This window comes from Lycorma delicatula, chromosome 6 (assembly GCF_047948215.1).
Source record: "Lycorma delicatula isolate Av1 chromosome 6, ASM4794821v1, whole genome shotgun sequence".
Classification (NCBI taxonomy): domain Eukaryota; kingdom Metazoa; phylum Arthropoda; class Insecta; order Hemiptera; family Fulgoridae; genus Lycorma; species Lycorma delicatula.
Window position 1 is genome coordinate 41,963,483 of NC_134460.1, and position 21,030 is coordinate 41,984,512.

Consider the following 21,030-nt stretch of genomic DNA (forward strand, 5'->3'; position numbering starts at 1 on the left):
ATATTTTTTCATGAGAATTAAAGTCTTATTTTTATTAATATATATAATAATAAATTTTTAACATAGTTGTCTATTTGTTAAAACTTTAAATTTCTTGAATAGATCCTTACTTAGGTAAAGTCTAGGTCTGTCTAGTACTACTTTTGTCAGACATTTTTGAATTACACATTATATTCAAATGTGCATTTACTGCACTCTCATCACACAAATTCCATACTGAAAAACAGATTGTGCATACCCAAAATAAACAAATCTAAATATATGTCAATTCCTTAATTTATTTGTATTACAAGATTTAAAAATGAAATATTTTAGTTTTCAACATTTATTATCAATATGCATATCCCACCGTCAATGTGGATTTAGTATGACACCTAAATATTTAACTTGTTTAATTCTTTTTTAATTTTGAAAAATCAAGTTTCACTTGAAGGTTCAGTGCAGTTGGACGAGTGAATTTTTATATAATGTAAATTAGATAGTTGACTTCTAATATTAGCAGAGAAGGTAATATTAATACTTTTTTTTAACACTAATAGTTTAAATGCGGTTACTAAACCGTGTTTTCACATTTATAACGACTTGCTCGCTTAATGTTTTCACTCCCTCCCTCAACGAAATTAATGTTGTATCATATAATATAATGTTAACGTTGTTTACATTTAAATTGAGAAGATCGTTAATGTATATTTTGAATAAAATACAACGGTCCCTTGTGGCAATCCATATTCAAACAGCGTTACTTTACTTGTTCTATTTTCAATTGTAAGGAATAGCGCTCGATTTTGTAAGTAACTGTGGAATAATTTTAAGAGTTACAACACTTTCCTGGATGTTCCAATTTTTTGTAAAAGTATGGAATGTGAAATGGCATCAAAAGCTTTATCTACATCAATGAAAATTGCTAAAGCTTTTTTTATTCCTGAAATTATTGGATATAATTATATTGAATTTAATTATACGTATTATAACATCCTGGGTACTTTTATTTACCTGACAGACGTACTAATTTTTATGTATATCTTTTAACGTATTTAAATAATCAATTAGGATAAGTTAATTCCTCCTCTATGAATCATGAGACCTTGCCGTTGGTGAGGGGCCTTGAGTGCTCAGGGATACAGAGTAGCTGGACCGAAGGTGCAACCATATCGGAGAGGTATCTGTTGAGAGCCAGACTAAGGAATGATTCCTGAAAGAGGGCAGCAGCTCTTTCAGTAGTTGTTAGGGGCGTGAGTCAGGACGACTTAAACGGCCGTATCAACATCACTCAGTCCTCTGAGTACTGCGCAGCTGAAAGCAATGGAAAACTACAGCTGATTTTTTTCCAAGAAAATGTGGCTCTCTGCATTTTCACATAGCAATAATGGAGGCGCCTTCCTTGGTAAAATATTCCGGAGGTAAAATAGTCCCCCGTTCGGATCTCCGGGTGGGGACTACTAAGGAAGGGGTCACCAGAAAATTAAAAAATAACATTCTACGAGTCGGAGCGTGGAATGTTAGAAGCTTGAAAAAGGTTGGTGGGCTAGAAAATTTAAAAAGGGAAATGGGTAGGACAAATGTTGATATAGTAGGAATTAGTGAGGTTCGGTGGGAAGAGGAAGGCGACTTTTGGTCAGGTGATTTTAGAGTAATTAACTCAGAGTCAAATAATGGGCAGGCAGGAGTAGGTTTCGTGATGAACAAGAAGATAGGGAGGAGAGTGGAGTATTTCAAAACGCATAGCGATAGAATCATTGTAATAAGGATAAAATCAAAACCTAAACCGACAACGATTGTTAACGTCTATATGCCTACAAGCGCCCATGATGATGATGAGGTAGAGTGTGTATATGAAGAGATTGATGAAGCAATTAAACACGTAAAAGAAGATGAAAATTTAATAATAGTTGGAGATTGGAATGCAAGCATTGGGAAAGGCAAGGAAGGAAATATAGTGGGTGAATACGAGCTGGGCAAAAGGAATGAAAGAGGGGACCGACTTATAGAATTTTGCACGAAGTATAATTTAGTAATTGCCAACACCCAATTTAAAAATCATATAGAAGAATATACACTTGGAAAAAGCCAGGCGATAATCAGATAGATTATATCATGGTTAAGCAAAGATTTAGAAATCAACTCGTTGACTGCAAAACTTACCCTGGAGCAGACATTGATAGCGACCATAATTTGGTGATAATGAAATGTAGATTGGGGTTTAAAAACCTGAAGAAAAGGTGTCAGATGAATCGGTGGAATTTAGAGAAGCTTGAGGAAGAGGAGGTAAAGAAGATTTTTGAGGAGGACATCGCAAGAGGTCTGAGTAAAAAAGATAAGGTAGAAAATGTAGAAGAAGAATGGGAGAATGTTAAAAAGGAAATTCTTAAATCAGCAGAAGCAAACTTAGGCGGAATAAAGAGAACCGGTAGAAAACCTTGGGTTTCAGACGATATATTGCAGCTGATGGATGAACGTAGAAAATATAAGAATGCTAGTGATGAAGAAAGTAAAAGGAACTATCGGAAATTAAGAAATGCTATAAACAGGAAGTGCAAACTGGTAAAAGAAGAGTGGATTAAAGAAAAGTGTTCAGAAGTGGAAAGAGAAATGAACATTGGTAAAATAGACGGAGCATACAGGAAAGTTAAGGAAAATTTTGGGGTACATAAATTAAAATCTAATAATGTGTTAAACAAAGATGGTACACCAATATACAATACGAAAGGTAAAGTCGATAGATGGGTGGAATATATTGAAGAGTTATACGGAGGAAATGAATTAGAAAATGGTGTTATAGAGGAAGAAGAGGAAGTTGAGGAGGATGAAATGGGAGAAACAATACTGAGATCTAAATTTAAGAGAGCATTAAAAGATTTAAATGGCAGAAAGGCTCCTGGAATAGACGGAATACCTGTAGAATTACTGCGCAGTGATGGTGAGGAAGCGATTGATAGATTATACAAACTGGTGTGTAATATTTATGAAAATGGGGAATTTCCATCAGACTTCAAAAAAAGTGTTATAGTTATGATACCAAAGAAAGCAGGGGCAGATAAAAATGAAGAATACAGAACAATTAGTTTAACTAGTCATGCATCAAAAATCTTAACTAGAATTTTATACAGAAGAATGGAGAGGAGAGTGGAAGAAGTGTTAGGAGAAGACCAATTTGGTTTCAGGAAAAGTATAGGGACAAGGGAAGCAATTTTAGGCCTCAGATTAATAGTAGAAAGAAGATTAAAGAAAAACAAACCAACATACTTGGCGTTTATAGACCTAGAAAAGGCTTTCGATAACGTAGACTGGAATAAAATATTCAGCATTTTAAAAAAATTAGGGTTCAAATACAGAGATAGAAGAACAATTGCTAACATGTACAGGAACCAAATAGCTACAGTAACAATTGAAGAACATAAGAAAGAAGCCGTAATAAGAAAGAGAGTCCGACTAGGATGTTCCCTATCTCCGTTACTTTTTAATCTTTACATGGAACTAGCAGTTAATGATGTTAAAGAACAATTTAGATTCGGAATAACAGTACAAGGTGAAAAGATAAAGATGCTACGATTTGCTGATGATATAGAAATTCTAGCCGAGAGTAAAAAGGATTTAGAAGAAACAATGAACGGCATAGATGAAGTCCTACGCAAGAACTATCACATGAAAATAAACAAGAACAAAACAAAAGTAATGAAATGTAGTAGAAATAACAAAGATGGACCGCTGAATGTGAAAATAGGAGGAGAAAAGATTATGGAGGTAGAAGAATTTTGTTATTTGGGAAGTAAAATTACTAAAGATGGACGAAGCAGGAGCGATATAAAATGCCGAATAGCACAAGCTAAACGAGCCTTCAGTAAGAAATATAATTTGTTTACATCAAAAATTAATTTAAATGTCAGGAAAAGATTTTTGAAAGTGTATGTTTGGAGTGTCGCTTTATATGGAAGTGAAACTTGGACAATCGGAGTATCTGAGAAGAAAAGATTAGAAGCTTTTGAAATGTGGTGCTGTAGGAGAATGTTAAAAATTAGATGGGTGGATAAAGTGACAAATGAAGAGGTATTGCGGCAAATAGATGAAGAAAGAAGCATTTGGAAAAATATAGTTAAAAGAAGAGACAGACTTATAGGCCACATACTAAGGCATCCTGGAATAGTCGCTTTAATATTGGAAGGACAGGTAGAAGGGAAAAATTGTGTTGGCAGGCCACGTTTGGAGTATGTAAAACAAATTGTTGGGGATGTAGAGGGTATACTGAAATGAAACGACTAGCACTAGATAGGGAATCTTGGAGAGCTGCATCAAACCAGTCAAATGACTGAAGACAAAAAAAAAAAAAGAAAAAAGTTAATTATTTTTTCTATATCTTTTGAAAAACAGCTTCACAGACTTATTGGGTGATAATTTCAGGAATTTTCAGTAATCAGATTTAAACGGGGATATAATAGGCAACTTTGGATTGTTCGGGAAAGAATCCTAAAATATTTACTTATTTCTTTCAAAAATATTGCAATGTAAGAGGAAATATTTTTTTTTAATTTATTGCTTATATTTATTTATTATATATTATATATATATATAATAATATATAATATATATTATATTTATATTTATTATTTATATTTATTTATTTTTTAAATATTTATTGCTTATATCTCATCAATGGCAGGAGACGAGTTATTTCTAAGAGATTTAATAAAGTTTAAAATTTCTGTTTAGTTTGTTGTAGATAGGAAAAAGGAGTATGGGAAATTTATTTCCATAACAGGATATGATTTACTGGAGGGTGCAGGATTATTAAGATTTTTCATTTCTTAATTTTTCTGTGTATGTTTTACCTTCGTATGCAAAATGGGTGTTTAAAATATTGGGATCTGTAGTAGATATTGATCTGCGTTTACTTCCAATTCATTGCATCAATACCAGTGCCACTGCAATAACCAGTACCCTTGTCCTTTTGATGGTTCAAACATAACAATTTTCATTGTCTGCGCCTTTTATGCTTTCCTATAAGTCCTCTTCTGCAAAGAATCCCTTTGTTGTTCCTTCTAGATTCTACTTTTTTTATTTTCTCTCTCTCTTCTTTCTGGAAGCTTCTCTAATCGTTACAATATTTAAGAGTATTTGGTATCCATGTTACAAATCATGTCATGATATCAGTATACACTGTTTTTGTAATACAGAAAGTGCTTTATTTACGTTTATTTCAAATTGTCAATTTATATAACTTAATGATTATTGTGTGTGTACCTAATATACTCGTATCATTTGTTTGCTTAAATTTCAATTTAAATTATTATTTTTTGCTTATTTTTGAAAAATTATATTTTTTAAAAGATTGTAAAAGATAACTTTCCTGATTTTTCACTTGACAAATTTATTTCAAATCATTAGATTTTAAAATATTAATGACCTAATTTTGTAGTCAATGCAAAAATATCAGAATGTTAGTAAAAATAAATTCGCGTTTAATTTAATATCCTTGATCCAGGGATGGTTTTATCTTAAAAATCATGGACAGAAATAAAAAGGCGAGGTAGTTTTCAATATTTTTAATTTCTGGCTTCGTATAATAGTTGTAGAAAATTGAGGTTTAATAACATAATACTTTATAGAGTTATTCAGAATTCCAAACTTTTAAGTCGATCTGGAGATATTTCTGAACTGTTTTTGCCTCGTACCTCAAATAAACTTTAAAAAATTTAAGCTACAGGATGATGCAGCAGAAAACAAAAAACATTTTAATTTTAAGAGGCAGGGGTTGATTGTTTGATATTTTTTTATTATTTATACATTATAGAAAACAAATTTGATTATGCATTATATTTTGTAGATGAGCAAAACTGCGTATATTGGCCTTACAACTATTAGACGAATGGTTAGATAACAACCAACTCCAAGTAGCCCCAGCTAAGTCAAAATGCATTTTGCTCTCTGGCAGGAGAAGGGTCAGAGGAATAAATATAAAAATAAGTGGGGAAATTATTCGTGAAGTCAGTAATGTCAAATACTTTGGCGTATTCATAGATAAGAGTCTAAAGTACGGTTATCACATAGATATGATTTGTCAAAAGGTGGCCGCTACAATTAAGGCTCTAAGAGGTCTGTTTAATAACCACTGTGCACCGAAACTGGTGGTCAGAAGGTCGATCACAACGGCGATGATGTCATCTATCTTATACGCGGCACCAGTCTGGGGCACTGCAATGAATGTACAACGCGATAAACGCAAACTTAGAAGCGTGCACAGAGTAGCACTAATACGAGTTGTCTCAGGATATAGAACAATTTCTTACAATGCGTTATGTGTCTTCCCATTGAATTACAGATAAAAGGCCGAAGCATGAGGGCGGCAGGTGTGCCAAGAGACGAGGTAGAAGACACAGTCGTTAGCAACTGGCAAACAGCATGGTTTTCCGCTCAAACAGGTGAGTGGACAAGGAGACTTATTCCCAATCTGAAAGAGTGGTTGGGTAGGGAGAAAGGCGGACTAAATTTCCACACCATTCAGTTAGGACATGGGTCGTTCGGGAAATACCTTAATAGAATCGGGAAAAGGCAGACGTCAAGGTGTCCGTACTGTCAGGAAGAAGACGACGCGGAACACACCGTATTCAACTGCTATAGATGGGAAGGTCTCAGACATGAAATAAGGCATAATAACCTGAGACCTGACAACCTGGTTAGCTGGCTAATGCAATCCAATAACAATTGGGATTGGTTTTCCAATTTTGCGAGCACCGTCCTCAAATCTAAAGAGGAAGAGGAGAGGCATCACAGACGATAGGCGTGAAGATAGGGCAGGGAGGACAGTCCCACCCCGGAGAGCCCGTATGCTTAGGTATGCGGGTTCCGGAGATGGGGTGGGAACTCCTGGGGTTGCTTGAAAGGGATAAAGAAAAGACCGAGTCCCGGCCAGCGGTGTCGGTTCATGGGGGCGCTTCGGTGCTTGCTGGGGCTGGCACCGCCGGTTTGAGGCAGGCATAAAAGAGTACAGACCGTGACCCGGTTCTCTGCGTGTGGGGGGGGGGGGACGGCATAGCCGGACCTTCCCTTACGTGCGGAGGATTAAAGGCGAGCAGCAATAAGAAAAGATCCGGAACCGGGGGGGCTGATCTACCGTGCTGGACGTACAGCCGGTGGGTGGGGAGGCCCCCTTAGAGTCACAAGGACACATCCCTGGGCCGTGTATACTTGAGTGGATGTCCGGCCCAGGGATGTAGTGGGAAAAAAAAACGTATATTGGTCTTTCATCACATTTTTTGGGGAATTTTTTTGATAAGTATATTTACTATAACTGTAATTTCTATAATGAATAATATTTAAAAAATTAATTAGATAAAAAAGAAGTCTTGGTTCTTGCATCCTCGTGTTGCAAGAATCACAACTTTGTTGGGCACAATCCACCACTGCCTGTCTTTCTTGTATTTTTATTTATGCAGGTTGTTTCAATTCTTCTTCCAATTTTCGGAGTCTTTCTTTCTCTCTGATTATTTGTTCAGGTGGATGAGTGTTTCTGCTGCATAAGTGACTCCTGGTTTTATAAGTGTATTTTAGTGTCGTATTTTTGCATTTATCGATAGGCATTTTTTATTGCAGATGTACCAGGTTAATCTTTGTGCTTTAGCTAGCTCGGTTCGTCTTATTTAGATGGACTTTTTTCGTTTAGACCGTTTGTTATTATTTCTCCCTGATATTTAAACTGGGTTACTATTTTTATTTTATTACCGTTTATGTTTATTTCTTTTAATTGTGTTAGTTTTTTGGAGCGTAATTTCAGTCTTTTTGAATGATATTTTGAGACCAATTTTATTCGCTATGTTTTGATGTTCTAATATCTATGATTTAGTTTCTTTGATGTAGTTGGCTGGCAGCGCCAAGTCGTTAGGGAAACCAAGATAATTAGTGTTGATTTTTCAGCCTATTTTTTGAGCCATTTCCTCATTACCACTTCTAGAACACGATTGAATAATAATAATAGCAATGAGAGCCCATCGCCTTGGTTTTGATCTCAAATGGTTTCGAGAGCTCGCCTCTGAATTTACCTTCAACTTAGTGTTTGTGAGGGTCAGTTTTATCATGTTTATTAATTTGGTATGTGTTATTGGTATGTATAGTTTGGTATTTTTATTAATTTCCTATGTTCGAGCTGTCTTAGAATTTTTAGTAGGGATTCTCTGTGGGTTCAGTTATAAGCTTTCTTGCAATCTACAAATGTCATCACCATTTTTTTTTCTTTTCCTATTGTAATCCATTATTAGCTTGAAACTCATGATCTGGTCTGGATAGTTTTTCCATAGTTTGAAACCTCGCTGGTATTCTTCTTGTTCTTTCTTGAGTTGTGAACCGATCCTGTTGAGGATGATTCTTGAAAGAATTTTGTATGTTGTGTCTAGGAGTGAGATTCTGCTGTAATTATTAGGTTCTGTATGTCTCCTTTTTTGTGTAGCAGATGAATTAGAGCTGTCATACAGTGTTCTGGTAGTTCTTATTTGATCCAGATGTTGACAAGCTAAGGAAAATTTTTTCTGATCTTCCTGCATGTTTCCAGATCTCTACAAAAGTCTTATCTTCACCCGCTGCTTTGTAATTTTTCATCTAACACAGTGGTTGGTGGATTTTTTTATTGTGGGAGGATTGATGTTTTTTGGTGGTGTTATTGGTGTGTTTGTTTGAAATTTAGGTGTTCAGTCGGTTCTTCGCAGTTTAGGAGTTTATTTAAATATTTAGCTACGATTTCCGTGTTGTCTTTATTCTTATGGGCCAATTAATTGCTTCATTTTTTATTAGCATGGTTGGGGTTCGCAATTATTAAGCCAATTTTTGAAGGTTTTGTTATAGTCTCTCAACTGTGTTTTATTGAATTCTTCTTCTATTGACTAAAGTGTATCTTTATGGTGTTGTCTTTTTATTCTCGTTGGTTCAAGTGTAAGTTTACGTATGTTTTGTTGAATTTACTAGAACACCATCACAATCCTTAAACCATTATATTACAACTATATTTTGGTTAAACTAAGTATTGTTTTATTTTATGCAAGTAGCCTTATTCCTCTCTTTCGTTTTTAATTTCAACTTACACTTTACTCTTTTTTTTTTCTGTTTAGTCTCCGGAACCACTGTAAGGTTCAGAGGATGAATAAGGATGATATGTATGAATTTAAATGTAACGTAGTATTGTACAGTCTCAGGTAGACAGTTCCTGAGACGTGTGCTTAATTGAAACCCAACCACAAGAACACCAGTATCCAAGACCTAGTATTCAAATCCGTACAAAAATAACTGCCTTTACTAGAATTTGAACCTTAGAACTCTTGACTTCGAGATCAGCTGATTTGCAATGATGAGTTAACCATTACACCAGCCCGGTGAGCTTAACTTACACTTTACTGTTTTGTAATATATCTGTAGTATAAAAATTTGTTGAAAATTCTTCCTAATTTGTAACTTGTACAATTGTTTTTTTAGTAAAAATACTTTAATTTATTTTAAATTAATACGTTCTTTCTTTACTTTAATCCTGTTCATTACAAATTATACTTAATTGCGTGTTCGGTTCTGGGTGGCGGGGGTAAACGAAGAGTAAAAGAAAAAATACTCGTATAAAACAAAAATATAAATAATAATAATTGTAATACATTATATTAAACAAAATACAGATTTCATATTAACTTTCAGATACGTATTAAAATATTTGTAGAGTTTTTATAACGTTTACTTCATTAAAAAATATACATTTTTATTAGATTATGCATAACAAAAATACACATACATAACAAATAAGGATCTCAGCGCATGAATTGTTTACACAGTTTTTAGTTGAAATACCACTTCTCTCAGTTTGTTGAATTGACTCTGCTGAAATTAAATTTACGGTTTCCCACCGGAGTTAAGAACAATTCTAATAATCCACGTAGACATTTAACAGGAATAGTACATAAAATTCTTTAAATTAATGCTACACTTTATTTAATTGCTTGCTTTGCACTATACACTGAAAAAAGTTGAAAAAAAGAGATAAAGAAGTAAATAGGCTGAGGAAATACATTAATTCCATTTAAAATTTTAAAAATTACGTTTTTAAAAACCATAATAAAGAATGTTTTTATTAAAAAAAAGAAGAAAATAATTAATCTAATTATACATTGTACTAACTCGTTTGTCTGTTAGAACTTCAACTTTGTACAAATAATTATCCGGTTTTAAGTTAACTCCATTGTTAATTTAGGCGTGGTCCTTTTATATACGTAAACTGTGACACTTCAAAAATATATCAGAAGGCGCTGCTCCATCCGGGGTTTGTTGTTATTTCCCTCTTGAGTAATGAACAAAAATAATAGTAATAAAAACATAATTTAATTTTTTTTAAATATTTAAAACTTTTCTCTAAAACATAATAATTATATTTTTTACGTTCTTTTCTAAATCATTTTAAAAACTTTTTCATCTAAGCATTAATTAAAATATTACTTATTATGAAATGAATGGATCACAAAGTGTTATTTATTATTGATACGTGATTCTTTAGAACAATAATTGGTTATGGGGATCCACGATTACAAAATATCTTATAAAATCTTTCAATTTCTGAAAAAGAGTTGATAGATTCATAAAATTTCAAATCATTTAACATTTGTAAAATTAAATGGCAGTTTTTCAAAAATATGTTTATTTTATTCTCTTACTTCGTAAATTTTGTAATTCTTTTTTATACATAACTTGGGAAGTTACTGAGCGGTTCCAATGTTTCTTCCACTGTTCATAGCATTACCGGAAGCCATTTTTCTTAAGTGTGTGTCTAGTTCATCGGTTACAGTTTTTTTTTAATATTTTCAATCATACCGAAATGATGACCCTTCAACTTCAATTTCAACTTATGGAAGAGGTAAAAATCGCACCGAGTTAGATCTGGGCTGTAGGGAGGCTGTGGAAGTGGGGAATGTTTTTCTTCGTCAGAAATTCTCGAATTGAAAACGAAGTGTAAACTGGCGCGTTATCGTGGTGCAGCACATGTGCATTGTCCATTCGGACTCGTTGAGCCCGTTTTCGAAGTCTTTCCAAGATATCTTTGTAAAAGGCCCTTTTAACTGTCAACCAGGAGGTACAAATTCTTTGTGCTCAATACACAGCTCGCACTACTTCCACATTTTCAACGTCTGTTGACGAGGTTGGTCTTCCAAAACGAGGATCGTCTTCAACATTTTCTAGGCCCTCTTTGAAAGCTTTGTGCCACTTAAAAACCATAGTTCTCCATGGAGTGGCATCTCAATAAGCTTTAGTTTCAGAATCAAATGTTTGTTTGACCCGCAAGAACTCATCCTCACGCGAGCAAAGTGGCACTCTGTAGATTTTTATTTACTGAACTAGAAGTTCCGTTAGGAAAAGCCATACACATAATTTGCTTAGTTTCAACCTTCAAGAAATATATTAGGTCTCAAATAATCTATTGATTACTACCTGAAATTGACTATCTAAATTCACTAGGAAAATATCTGAATTAACTATCTGAAAATATGTAACCATTACGATGGCAAAAAATGAATTGGTGAAACTCCTGGACTTTGCTGTGCAAGGAGCAAAGTAGATTTTGAACAACTTTAACATCCTCCTGATTTCATTAAAGATTAGATTTTGGGAACACATCATTTATCTGAACATTTTATTTTATCCGGTAAATTGTGAATAGCGATAACTTTTGATAACAGCCCATAGATAATTACTAAAAACTATTTCCTATTTTTGAAGTTACGCATATTGCGCGGGCGAAGCCGCCATGGGGAGTGCTAGTACTTTATAAGTGTTATATTTTATAGAAAGAGTCATTTCCGATTTAACGGTTTAGTTCAGTATAGTAACTTTCCATGTGATGTCGTACTATTTTGCAATACTTTTTATTACTCCACTTAGTTGGGTCGCTCAGTTTTTCGATTATTGTGTGTGAGAAAAAGCTCAGATCTACGATACTGTAATCGTAATTAGCTTCGAAATGCGCAAAGTAAATCCGGATTCCTGTATATAATTTGTTATGTATGCACCTCAACCTACCAATATTATGGCTGATCCTTCTTTTCAATTCTTTACAGTACTATATTGTATAAGCACTAATCCTCTATATATTATTCATTACTGGTTGGTAAATAACTGGTGTGGTGCAGTTGCAATGGAAAAACGTCAGGCCTGTATTTAAATTATGATGACGCCACAATGAGTTACAGAAATATTTTCGATTTTTAATTCTTCGACATCGAAAACAAATGAATTTCATCGTAAAATAACTAAGGATTACTTTTAACACGGAGCTCAAATACATTTAAAAAACACAAGTTTGAAGTGGCACACCTATGATGGAAAAATACAAAATTTTAAACACAAACTTTCGAAACTTTGATTAAATTTCTCTTGAATTCTTTAGAAAGTTTTTTTTTAAGTTTTAATTTTTAGATTGTGAAGAATATATTTGTTCTGAATTAAAAAAAAATTTCTTTCGGCACGCTGGAAGGCGGAGGTAGATTTCACCTGTACCAAGTGGGGATAAAAACTATTTCCACCTTAAAATTAAAGAAAACTTCAGATTTACTTAATTCGACAATGGTGGCATGTGAAAAAAAGTTTCCCATGTTTAGCATACGACAAGCCCATATTCTTAAAATTCCAGAAAACTTTGGTCATCCCTTGCTGTAAGGGTTGGTCATATCAAAAATTGTTTCAGACAAAGGTTTTAGGTAATGTTTAGAGGACTAACGACCAATTTAAACCGATTCGATACTTTTCCTATTAAGAGAAGTATGATGTTTTTTGTCTTCAAAACTCCATTTTTTCCACCCCCCTGGGCCAATGGTTGGTATTTTCATGTAATAATTTATTATAAGCGTGCTATTACACGTGTATTATTCGTATATTTTTATAAATTGTGTTTTTAAAAGATAGGCAATTTTAATGTTATTACGTTTTATTAAATAAAATCTCTTTAATTTTATATAGCAAATCCAATAATATTTTTTATTACTTTAGACCTGAACACTCGTTTATAATTCTATTTTGTAACATGTCGACATTAGAATATGTAACCTTTTACTTCGGAGTTATTATCTTTTTATTCTGTTTAGCCAATGGTTGGTGATATCAAAAAACTTTACTTACGTAAGTTTTAGGTCCTTATCCAAAGAATAGTAAGAGCTTTAATTGAATTCGATATTTTACTTAATAAGGAAGTTATAGCGATATTTTGTTTTTTCTGTTTTTTGATTTTAATTATCCCTTGCCGTAAGGATTGATCATATCAAAAATTGTTTCAGAAAACACCGGGTTGGTCTAGTGGTGAACGCGTCTTCCCAAATCAGCTGATTTGGAAGTCGAGAGTTCCAGCGTTCAAGTCCTAGTAAAGCCAGTTAATTTTACACGGATTTGAATACTAGATCGTAGATACCGATGTTCTTTGGTGGTTGGGTTTCAATTAACCACGCATTTCAGGAATGGTCGAACTGAGAATGTACAAGACTACACTTCATTTACACTCATACATATCATCCTCTGAAGAATTATCTAAACGGTAGTTACCGGAGGCTAAACAGGGAAAAAAAATTGTTTCATACAAAAGTTTTAGGTAATTTTTAGAGGATTAATGATTACTTTAAACCGATGCGATTCTGTGCCTATTAAGGGAGATATGATTTTTTTGTCTTCAAACCCCCATTTATCCACCCCCTGAGCCAATGGTTGGTGATATCGTTAAACTTTACTTACGTAAGTTTTAGGCCCTTATAAAAAAAAATCGTAGGAAATTTAAACGAATTCGATATTTTACTTACAAAAATGTCATAGCAATATTTTGTTTTTTCGAAAAAACCGCCCCTCTTCCACCCCATGATACGATTTTGGCCGTTAACAAACTCGGACTAGTTATTTTTAAGGAACACTTTGAATCTGATTGTCGCAAAATTACGGCAGTTATCGTGTCCACAAGAAAGTGAAATATATAGATAAACTTAGTATATATAAACTAAGTATATATAAACTTTTGAGCTGACGGTGTCTTTGGGGTCAGGAGGATGTGAAACATGAAGATACGTCGAAATTTTCCGGAAGTCGAATTCCAGTATCCATTACAATACGTAACTTTCCTAAGAAATCTTCCTAAAATACCTAAAGAGGTAGCGTTTCTTTTTTTATTATGTTGCATTATTAATTGATTTTAAGAAAAAAATATCGAGACCTTTTTTTCTGCAACATGAAGTTCTACTTAAAAAAGACAAGTTCTTCCTATAACGGATGAGTCGCAATAATCTTTTGAAATAATCCATATTTTGTACGTTTAAAGTTCATATTTCAAACGATATCACTTGCTAAAACAGAAATAAATACGTTTTATTTTACGTTTATAAGTTTTACGTTAATACTTTTTATTTTAAATACGATTTTTTTTTTCTATTTATCGTGGGAAAAATGTTTAATTTCAAGAATTAATTAACTTAAACCTTGTAATAATTATTTTTTTTTTAAGTTGAAAGAGATTGCAAACTCTTATTCTAAAAAATATCTTAGCTTTTTGTCTTATTTCAATAATTTTTTTTTGTTTTTGCTTAAAACATAGCATACAATAAGTGTAAACTATATTAGAAGAAAAATAATTAAGAAAGATTTTTTTTATATTACAGAAAATATTCAATTAACTTCTTTTTTCATTTAATTTTAATTTTCATTTAAGTTATAAAAAAAAAATTGAAAAGACTGAAAAAATTATCAAATCAAAACAAAAATATTAAAAGCTTTTTGATATAAATTAATTTTTATGAATTGAGCTAATGTAACCACGCTTATTCTTTCTTGTAGTGTCGCATGTCATACACTTTCAAAGACCAGCGATACAATATAGTGTATTTAAAAAAGTTTATAAACAGATCATAAAGCAAAGCAGTCATGAAACTTCACAAGTACCTTTAAATATGTGTCAGAAACATAATATAACAACTTTTCGCATGTTTCATGGATAAGAACAAACTTTTGTGAGTTAAAAAACCAAATTTTTACGGTATTTTTTTTATTAAAGTTGTTTTAAATATTCTTTCAAAAAATATATATCAAAAGGTTTACTTGATGTTTTATACAACAACGACAAAACTGGGATTATTTTATTTGTGCCAGTAAAGTTCCTGGAATTTTTTTTTTTTTAAAACCCTTGCATTCCTTGTCGCGCGATCGGAAGTGTGGAATGTACGGACATATGCGTAGCCTGTCTAGGGAAGGAATTCTTTTTAAGTAAAATAAGTACAAATAAAATACAGAAATGTATGTTACGTTCTGGACATATTTTTTTTTTTTACAGAAGCTAGAAAAATAATTTAAAAGTAAATTAAAGTAATTTAAAAATAATTAAAATTATTCGAAGAATACCAAAATTTTAATGTTGAAATATTTCAAAATATTTCTAAAATCTGTGTTTTTCAATAATTTCTTTGCTATTTAAAATGTAAATATCGTTTAAAAATGTATTAATACATTACATGTTTTTTGTATAAGGAATTGTTGACTGAAATTAGGGAACTTCAATTAATTGAACCAAACCAAGTTATACTCGTATTATACAAAGAATTCCATGCTCTATAATAAATGACTTTTGAGAATATTTAATGAAATTAATATATCTAGTGTAGCAAAAGCAAATAAAAATTTTTAGTGTACTTTTAATTTCACAAAATAATTTCTGAGTATTGAAAAGATGGGTAACTTTTAACAATAGGGAAATCAAGAAATCCATAATTTTTAAAAATGTTAAAAACTTTCCGTTGATTACGTGTCTTAATTATAAATGTATTCCTACATCGATTTGATGATTACATAAAAATAATTCGAATCTTTGAAAACCATTGCTCCAAGAATTTAAAATTTTGCTACACTAAAATATAATATATATGTATATAACTCATTACTTGAATCCAACCAAGAAAACATGCATACTATAATTCATATACACATATAATAAGATCATTTAATCGAATTAATTATGAAATACAGTGAAACACGCGAATAACGAGCTCGTTTGTAACAAGAATTTGTTGTAACGAGTCAAGTGCCGGGATTTGTTTGGTTTTCTATCTCATTAATGTTCATTAACTTGCTTTTAGGGAGGTACCGACGCATCATAAAATTTGTTATTACGAGCAGTTTTCTTTTTTTAATTACTACAATTCAAAAAAGGTTAAATTACAACCAAATTATCTCAACGCAAGGGAAATTTCATTTCTTCATTTACGAAATATACATTCACGATTTATACGTAAATATTGTGGCATTTTATCTTAGGCCTGTTCAGGTCAGGTGTGAAGAGTGAACAAAAGGTTTGTAACTGAACGTTATACAGTACGTACAGTACAAGTTCAATTGCGGTATTACAAAGGCTGGCATTTATTTTAATTAACCACCAGTCTATTAAATATTTCCTATTTTTCTGTTTGCACAATTTTAGGAAAGACTTGGGCCAAACAGTGATCGGTCAAAACCGCCCATTCAGGTCCATCGAAATCTATAGCACATTTTAAAAGATTTAAGTGAAAAACTGACATCAGTTTGTTTTTTCAAAAATTAATGGGGAAGCTAACAACGTAGATAGTTCAATTGTGAGCAATTGGATGAATGATAATTGGCTACTTATTAAATCGGTTTATAATGAAGATGACATTATTAATGCCGATGAAATCGGCTTATTTTATAAATTAATCCCCGACAAAACGTTTAAATTTAAAGGTGAAAAAAGTATTGGTGGGAAACAGTCAAAGGTTAGGCTAACGATTTTGTTATCCTCATATTCGACTGGGCGCGAAAAACGGAAACTTTTAACAATAGGGAAATCAAGAAATCCATAATTTTTAAAAATGTTAAAAACTTTCCGTTGATTACGTGTCTTAATTATAAAGCGTAGATGACTTCAATGATTTTCGAACAAGAAATTCATAAATGGAATTTGGAATTGCAAAAAATAACAGAAAATTTTATTATTGATCGATAATTGCCCCGTTCATCCGTCTGTGCACACCTTTATAAATCTTTTGTTTTTACCGCCTAATACCACAACAAAACTCCAGCCGATGGATCAGGGGGTTATTCGCAGTTTTAAAGTTCATTACAGGTGATTAATGCTTTTAAAAATTATTCAGAACGTGGATGAAAAAAAAAGAATTCCAAATGACGGTTTTAGACTCTATCAGATTTATGAAGCGAGATTGGTGTACAATTCGAAACAGTTTTAAAAAATCCGGTCTCATTCCACGCCATATTTCTAGGAAGATTACCGTGATTAACACGATATAAGACTCTCAGAATGGATTCAAATTCTTAACTCGACAAAAAAAATCGGCCTTTCAAAAATACTCATTAGATGACTACGCAAAAGCTAATGACGACGTCCATACTACAGATATCACAACTGATGAAGACATTATTACTGCGGTAACTCAGTAATATAATCATAGTCATGCAGGTGATAGCGAAGCTGAAACTGAAAACTAGATGAATCTACTACTCTCCCAGTCGTATCAATGATTGACGCCAAAGATTGTTTTAAAAAATTAACGGAGTTTGGTGAGACTAATAATGTAAGTGATGAATTAGTAGAGTACATTAATAAACTACAAAACTTAATAATTAAAGGCATAAGATTATTAAATAAACAAAATTAAACGATTATTTTAAGGATAATTCGTTTGTATGCGCAATTAAGTTTTGACGTATTCTGTTAGAATGAAAAAAAAAATAGATTAGAACTAGATTTAATAAATACAATTTGTTCGTAAAAACGTGTGACAGAAATTTTCGTATGGTGTTCATTTGTTACTTTCCTCGATGATTTTGGTAAGTTTTACTACACACTTATTACCATTTTTATTTTTTTGCTAATTCATTGAACGCAAACAGTTTTGGTTAAAAGCAAAACGTATTAGCACTAAAAATTGCATTAAATCAAAATTTTATTTGTTAATCTATAATATAAAACACATCCACATTTTATTTTAAAACAGCTTCTTCTTAGATACACAGTATACGGTGCAAAGATTTACGTTTACGAGGTAGCAACTCGGGAGTACCGACAGCTCGGCTGTAACGAGCATATTTGATCGGCCCCTTGGATCTCGTTATAACCAAGTTTTACTGTATTAAAGAAACAATCATTAAAATAACTGAAAATCATTTAAATCAATAAATTTATAAGAGTTTCGTCCCAAAAGTAAGTGATTTTTTAAAACGTCCTTGATATATAACAGTGCTTAAGTATTCTAGTGACCTTGTCTGCACGTACATACTAGTTTCAACTGGATCGGTTGAGTCAGTGGCCCGCTATTGCTGTTTGTATATGGTCGTGTTTTATATATAACCTCGTTACGTTTATGATGTAGAAAAATATTGATCAACTTTATGCTATCAAATTTTTAGTGAAACTCAACAAGTCAGATTAGACAATTACATTAAATTTAGTAAATCAGTTAATAACTTTCTGAAGAATCGATATTGACAGACCACGATCGATACAGGTAATATGTATTGAAATACATAAAGAAGTTCAAAGTTATTTATTTATAAGTTTTAAAACAGAATAACCAAATCCCATGTATTAATCAAAGGCCGCCGGGTTTTGACTTGCCACGTAAGACTTGGTCAACGCTAAACAGAATACGGACTCAGCATGGTAGGTGCGCCTATTTTCTGTATAAATGGGGTAAAACACAGACGCCCCTTTTTGAGTGTGGTGAACATCAAACTATCAGACATCACAGAAGTTTGCCCTCGGACAGCTTATGAAGGGTATCCTGAAGATTTCCTGATGGCGACTCCAGAATCGATAGCATATCGATTGATTGTTAAATCTTTTTGTTTATAAATTTTACTGTAATTGTTATGTTTTAGGGCCATACGCTAAATAAATATAAGTGTTTTATTTACGATATATATATTAGTGTATCTGAAACAAAGAAAAATATGTCTTTATATAGTAACGAGATGTCTAAATACCAGAAGTAATATCTCGCTATTTAAATAAGCAGTGAAATTTATTGTCCTGTATCACGTTTTTCTTTATTTTTAGAAACAGAAGTGAGTGTGTGTGTGTATGTGTGTGTGTGTGTGTGTGTGTGTGTGTGTGTGTGTGTGTGTGTGTGTGTGTATGTGTGTGTGTGTGTGTGTGTGTGTGTGTGTGTGTGTGTGTGTGTGTGTGTGTGTGTGTGTGTGTGTGTGTGTGTGTGTGTGAACATCATTTTTAAATTCACAAATTTACCGTTAACCTACCTTTCATTTATTAATCGCAAACCTTTACAAAGTCGGATCGTGTTATGGAATATGGTGTTTCCATTATAACGGCACCACATTAATTTCCGAAAATATCTTAGATTTTTAATATTTTGTAGAATGTAAACCTATAGATCAGGTGAATTTGTTGAAGATGATGTTAGTTATTCATATCTTACTTCGACTTTTAATATCGATCTTGAATACTATAAAAAAAAGGTGACAACAAAGTTTTAATACTTTCCTGGCGTTGGTTATTTATTCTTACGTATACAGTGGAAAATAATGATAAATGGGTAAAGTTACCTAAGATTTCTCTTTTGGGGTGGGGTATTTATAATGAAATTTTAAAAGCAAAATAAGTTTAAAAAATTTTAAAAACTGGTATTTTTTTAGTTTTCTTCCGTTCCACCATCTCCAAAATCACGTACAAAGAACTTTTTCTTGTTTTTTCTACGTTTTTTATGTTAAAAGTAAGAAATTTAAAAAAAATCCTCTGAAAAATGAAGAACCAATGAAAGTTTACCTAAGATTTCTTTTTGTGGTTTGGAGTAAATTATAATAAATTTTATTGTAATATTAAAAATTGAAATAAACCAATTTTTTTTTTTAATTTCAAAAATCCGATATTTTTAAACTTTTATCGGCTCCCTACCCCTAACATTACTCCAAAAGTATTTTTTTAGAGTCACTTGCACCAGCAAGTGACTCTAAAAAAAGGCATAGTAGTAGTGGTCTACTACTATGCCTAGGAAGACATCAAATAAAAATCGGTTAATAAATATGCTTTACATAAAATAGATAGCTTTTTCAATTTTTGGGAAAGGGGGAATTTTGGGGCAAAATTAAAAAAAAAAAGGTAATATAAGCACACACGCATATAGCGTGATAGCTTAATATGTAGTGTGGTTCAGCCGTCATCCGTACCGCGAGTGGTAGTTTCTTGGTCTTTCATTCGGAGGTCCCGGATTCGAATCCCGGTCAGGAATGGCATTTTTCACACTTTACAAAATTGTCATTTCAGCGTATCCTCTGAAGTAATGTTTAACAGTGCTCCCGGAGGATTAAAAAAAATATATATATATTTATAAGTAGGATTTTGTTTGCAAAATTTTGGAAAATATTAACCCCATATACTTGTGTCTTTGTACAAAATTTCATCAAAATTTGTTTATCCAGGAAAATATTATTAAACTTCTAACACGCCAACACACATATATATGTACGTACGTACGAACATTACCTTCCCCACCTTTTTTTGTTTTTTGGGTTATTGGATCATGAAACTCGAGAAATGAAAAAAATCCGTACCATACTTACCTTCTTGCAGCATAGCTTTAGAGCTACGTTCCACGAAAGCAAAACTAAAAATTCCGAGAGTCCCGTAATAATAGTAAATTATCCAAAATTAGCTAGCATGTCAGAGTTTATTATTCTATTTCGTTTTTATAAAGATATGTTTATAATCATACATTAAAAACTAGTCAAAAATAGACCCATAAACGCTAAGTCCCAATAATGAAGTTGATTTTTTAAGTATTATTGAGCAATTAATATATTGTAGTGCTTGTGTATTCAAACAATACAATGGAAAAACTTACTCTTTTATATACAGAAATTAAATATAAATTATTTTTTGTTAAATTTATTTATTTTTTTTTTGAAGCCTTAGGGGCATCGACTGTTATGTTCATTAGCCCCTTCCACAATAAAAAAGGAAAAAAATGTATTCCTTCTCGGTATAAAACACTTACGAGATAATCAAAAAACTTGTCC

At 32.3% G+C, this 21,030-nt stretch overlaps 1 protein-coding gene across 1 annotated transcript in view; it reads left to right on the forward strand.

Annotated features, from left to right (window-relative positions):
* The first annotated feature begins 6,289 nt into the window (after positions 1-6,289).
* The window catches only part of LOC142326852 (G-protein coupled receptor GRL101-like), a 289,318-nt gene continuing 274,577 nt past the window's right edge, over positions 6,290-21,030 (forward strand). Inside the window, exon 1 of the mRNA XM_075369587.1 lies at positions 6,290-6,413. Within this exon, the coding sequence (XP_075225702.1) occupies positions 6,290-6,413 (124 nt within the window). The remainder of the gene's footprint in view (positions 6,414-21,030) is intronic.